A 5,035-nucleotide genomic window follows, 5' to 3' on the forward strand; every position below is an offset into this window, starting at 1 on the left:
GGCGGCAGGGGGCCTGTCTCCCGCCGCCACTCGTCGTCAAACGCGGCTGCGTCGCCTGCGCAGGGAGACAACAAGCTCAGGTGGAGGAGCAGGGGGGGAAGCGGCACCTGGCTTTGCTGGGAAGAGGACACGGGCACTACTCACTCTCATCCATGTTGATGTAGTCCTGCCTCTCCTCCTGGTCGCCTGTGCGATGGTTCCGGGACCGCTGCATGATGTGAGCCCTCTCCCTGATGTGGTGTCCAATCGACATCTGTTCCAAGCCGCTGTCCGAGTCCCTTACGGTTCGCCTTGTCTCACGGATCTGGGGGCAGATTCCCACGTGGAATCAACATTTTCATTCCTTCTCCCAGCCCCCCAAGGCACCCCGATTCCTGCCTCCAGTATTTCAGCCAATTTGCACTGCCACCACTCCCAGGACGCCAGACGCGATGTTATGAAGAAGGAAGAATGGATTCCCCGCTGCCAACACTTCCCATTTCCTCCCGGGGCCCTTGGCACGGTTCAGTGAGTCACAAGAGCAAAGTATGCTCCTTGAACTGCAGCTGACTGCAAAGCCAAGTGCTGTGGGTGGCCACCCACAAAGCCACCAAACAAAGCCCACGCTCTCACAGCAAAGCCAGCAGCTGCCTCCTTACCCCACCAGGTGCTGAACGCATCTCTGAGGTCTCCTGATAGACTTTGGGCCCATCACCCAGGTTGGAGTAAGAGATGACGGTTGAGGAGGTAAATGTCTGGCAGTTAGCACCACTTGTCATATGCTCCTGCAAGAAGGAATGGGGAATGGCGGAAAGAAGGGATGGGAGGGAAGAAGAGATGGCATTTAATTCTCTCTATACAATGAAGTAGGAAGAAGTTACAATAGGAAGAATATAATCCCCATGGGTCCATTTTTCTGGAGAATACATCTTCCTGTTAAATTAATACCTATTTCTTGCTAAACAAGTCCGCCCCTACACTTCCTTCCTCACCCCTCTCCTCTCCCTGCACTCAGGAACAAGCTCTGTCACTGACTCCCAGCGATGAAGCAAAGCTTACAGCCTCTGCCACCTTGGCAGGTGTGGCTCAGTCCAGCCCAAGCAGCACAGTAAGGTGGGACACATTAGAGGGATGGCAGAAGCACCCTCAGCACTCCCCTCAATACAGAATGGTTCATGGAGGGTTCTTACCATGTTTCCAATCATGTCGTTCATCATCCCAAACATATCTATAAAACCACCTGCCTGATAAAAAGGAAAAGAGAACACAAGAGTAGTCAGTCTGGGAAGAGACATGAGGAAAGAACAACAAACTATCTGCAAAAAAACCTGCTGCCTAAGAAGAACCTTGGGGTTTTTTTCCCTTTCTTTCAGTAGTGCAGGAAAAAAATCCCCAGAATTTGGGGTTGCTGTTCTCTCCATTCTCTCAGGTTGCATTGCTCAATGTTCTGGCAAAGGTTGTTCTTCTAGTTTCAATCCAACTACTGATCCACTGCGCTTTGTGAGCCTGGGAACTCAGTGAAGTTAAGAGAAGAAATCTCAGCATGTGCACTAACGGTGAGCTTAAGAAAAGTTTCCACTGATTGTTTTCTTTCTAGCATAACAACAAATTTGCTTATTTTCCCCTACAAACACCTGCCTTTTCCATCCTGTAAACCTGAAGGCTGCAGTAACACCCTGGGCCAGCAGGTCTCACAGGTTAATTGTGCAATATGTAAACAAAATTATAATGTCAGTTCAAACTTGCTGATTTCTTTTTTTTTGTTTCCTCGAGTAGCCTCTTGTTCTCGTTTCCAGCAGAGCACTACTCACATGCAATGTTATTATGCTTTGAAGTCTATGTGTTTGTAGTCTTATTAATCCTCCTCTGAGCTACAGAAATTCCGGGACTCTAGAGTCTCTTTCATGAGGCAATTCTGCAGAGCAAGACAGCTGAAGTTGCTGGATCTGGAATAACCTATTCCCACTGTATTATTTCAGTGGAAGATGGAGACCAGCACGCTCCGAGCGCGGGGCTCTCACGTACACACAGCCATTCTCATTCCAGCCCTGTATACCTGAAGCATCCTGCTGCCTTCTCCAGCCACCACCACTGGCAGAGGAGGCGCAATCATCCCCTCTGCCTACTGATGGCCAAGTCCTTCCCTCGCATCCTCACAGCTCCTCCATTACCTCCAGATCTGCAGCTTCTTTTCAGACGTATGAGATTATTATGGGACTACCTGCTCTTCCCAGATATTAACTGTCCCAATTCCCATGAAATATTGTGCTATAACAGCTTTATGGTTTTTCTCTGGTCAAGGTGCAAATACAACTCCCCCATATAAACAGAGTTAGACTCTCTCTTTGAAAACAGCTCACGGACAGGATTAAAACATTAGAGGGGAAACAAAGTAAAGGCCTGAAGTCATAAAGCAACTCTATGAGAGGTCCACGAGGAACCAGATGCTTCCAGTTTCAGCTCAATACCCTCTTCCCTATTCCATTTACTATAAATCTAAAGCTCATCCTAGTCTCCTAAGACATTCACATCCTCCCTACCTGGTAGGATAGCTGGTCATGCTCACAGATGGCTACATTTTAGCACTGGTTGCACACAGTGCTGATGAATCTCAGCATGGAGCCACTACTTGGAAAGCCTCTATAATCTGACCCAGAAAAACAGAAAACTTACCATGCCGAGCATCCCAAAGGGTGAAACAGCTCCTGCCTGCCAGGAGAACAGAAAAACAGAACAGAGAATGACTTTGCAACAGCCAAACACTATATCCTCATCAGAACACACTAATCCTTCTCAGAAACAGAACTGGGAACACTCAGGCTCTACAAACAGATCAAGAAAGAGCCCCATGGATTCCTGGGAGTTCAAGCCGTATCACCCCTAACAAACCAGACATGAGGTGCTGCTCCTAAATATCTCCCTGTTATATGAATTCACATCCTTGAGAAACAACACATATTCATTCCCTTCCTCCCATCCAACCTAGAACGCAGTTGCACTCAACACATTAATACAGGTGGAGTAAAGAGAAGGACCAGAACACCACTGCACTAGAGATTAATTCTGCACCCACCACCCGTGTGGAGGCAAGGGGGGTGCCCAGCCCAGGAATGGTGGGAGGCAGAAACTGACGTGGCAGTTTGAGAAATTCCAGCCTGTACTCAGCCCCTCTGTTACCTGCATCCTGCGGCCAGCCTGGCGAGCCCCAGGTGTGGTCCCATCCGTGATGCCAAGGAGCGGCCCGAACCCAAAGCTCCCAGACAGCATGCGGTTCATGTGCTGCCGGTGGATGGCAAAAGGATCCCTTTTGGAAAGGTGGAGAGAACAACGGTGAGGACAAAGCCCCATATAATCCACTCCTCCTGACTCTGAGTTTTTCTTACACAACTGTACATTCCTTCCCAAGCTGAAAATTCAGAATCCTGAGAAGTAGGAGTTGCCTATGGTTATCCTTGGGGCTGGAAGGGACCTCTGGATCCCATCACATCTCTTGTGATAGAAGGTTTTATACCACAGAAGCCCTCTCAGGTACTAACTGCTGTCTGCTCAGAAGTAGGTTGGTGTTCTGCTCTCAGTACTGCTTTGGAGTAAAGCATGGCCAAGGCCGTTCCAGAACCTCGCTGCTCTAACACCTTTTGTAGGGAGGTGCATGAAGACCCTCCTGGCTGCAAAGATAGGGCTGCACTTAATGGCAGCAGGGAGCAGGAGATCCTACATATTGTCCTCTCACCCCTCCACATACATACACATGAACAGTGAAATGCAAGACTGGAACCTCCAGAATGGACTGTATGGCCTGACAGCCCTCTGCCCCCCAGGGGGTGAGACCATATACAGCTTTTCCAGATTTGAGGGAGAAGGGGAACAATAAATGGGATCCCTAGCTGGTTTTCCCTTCTTTTGCAGCCTCCACTTTGAGGGCTGCACAGATTCACACATCCTGGAGAAGTGAGAGCAGGAAAAGAAGGGTAAGGATAAACAGTCACAGAATACAGCGACCACAATAAGAAACTTCTGGGAAATACCATAGCTTTTTTCCTGCCCATCTTGTAGTCTGCAATTATCCCTCTTGAGCATTAATAACCTCTACAGCATAGATTGTTCCTGAGATCACAAAAGTACCTACTACAACCCAGTACTTTTCTGTCTCTACTGGAAATGCTTCCCATAATAAAAGCTAAACTCATACCTGCCATGTTAATGAGAACACGCTGTCATTCTGTGACTAACTGGGACATCGAGGTCTCCTCTCCTGCTAATTTGCTCACAGCTGATAAAAGTCTTGCTTACCACTGATTTCATACGCAATAAAATGGACTGTTCTTCTACATGCATAAATTTCACCAAATTTCTAGTAGTGTCTTGTTTAATGTAATCAAATTCTTCCTGTATTACAGCCTATTCCTTATCCACTTTGGCAAGGGCTGCCAACTTAGTGTCACTGCCAAAATTTATCAATAGCATCCAATTTCTGTACTGAGGACAGAAACAAAAACATTCAGTGAAAGGAATCCCAGGAAGAGTTCTTGGGACCTTTGTTAGATTTCAATACTTGTGTTTCAAAACTACTCGTTGTCTTCTCTTTACTTTGTTCTTCACAACTTGACAACTGCTTCAGCAGCCTTCTCCAGCTCCATTAATGACTTCCTGTGCAGAACAGCAACAAACACTGGACAGAGCAGCAGATTTTAGCTATCTCAACTGCAACCCTACTTTGCATAAGAAAAAAAAAAAAAAATCCTTGCGCGAAGAAAAAGATTAGTTATTCCAGCCCTCTCTTCCTCTCAGACAGCTGCGATGCCTTTTGGCCTACTTTATTACGCTTTCCTCCAAGACTACGCTCCAATACCGCAGAAAGGAGACCGACGCGACCCATGTTATTGGCCGCGCTGCCCCTCCGGAGGATGTTTGTGTTCGTCCCCAGACAGCTGCGCTGCGGCGGCGCTCCCCGGGCCCGGCCGGCCTCTGCCCGCCCGGTGGGACGCGGGGGCAGCGCACACCTCCCGGGGGACGATCCGTGCCGCAGCCCCCCCCCTTCCTCCCGCCGCCCCCCCCG

At 48.6% G+C, this 5,035-nt stretch overlaps 1 protein-coding gene across 2 annotated transcripts in view; it reads right to left on the reverse strand.

Annotated features, from left to right (window-relative positions):
• Positions 1-3,342, reverse strand: part of MLF2 (myeloid leukemia factor 2) — a 4,589-nt gene extending 1,247 nt beyond the window's left edge. For both annotated transcript variants that reach the window (XR_001861276.1, XM_008631926.2), the window contains exons 1-6: positions 3,157-3,342; positions 2,653-2,688; positions 1,170-1,223; positions 639-764; positions 145-304; positions 1-55 (exon numbers count right to left, since the gene is read on the reverse strand). The exon at positions 1-55 is cut by the window's left edge. Coding sequence is in view for 1 of the 2 variants with exons in the window: in XM_008631926.2 (XP_008630148.2) it covers positions 1-55; positions 145-304; positions 639-764; positions 1,170-1,223; positions 2,653-2,688; positions 3,157-3,327 (602 nt within the window). In the remaining variant the exon portion in view is untranslated. The remainder of the gene's footprint in view (positions 56-144; positions 305-638; positions 765-1,169; positions 1,224-2,652; positions 2,689-3,156) is intronic.
• Between the last annotated feature and the right edge of the window lie 1,693 nt (positions 3,343-5,035).

This window comes from Corvus brachyrhynchos, unplaced genomic scaffold (genome assembly GCF_000691975.1).
Source record: "Corvus brachyrhynchos isolate BGI_N302 unplaced genomic scaffold, ASM69197v1 scaffold3, whole genome shotgun sequence".
Lineage (NCBI taxonomy): Eukaryota > Metazoa > Chordata > Aves > Passeriformes > Corvidae > Corvus > Corvus brachyrhynchos.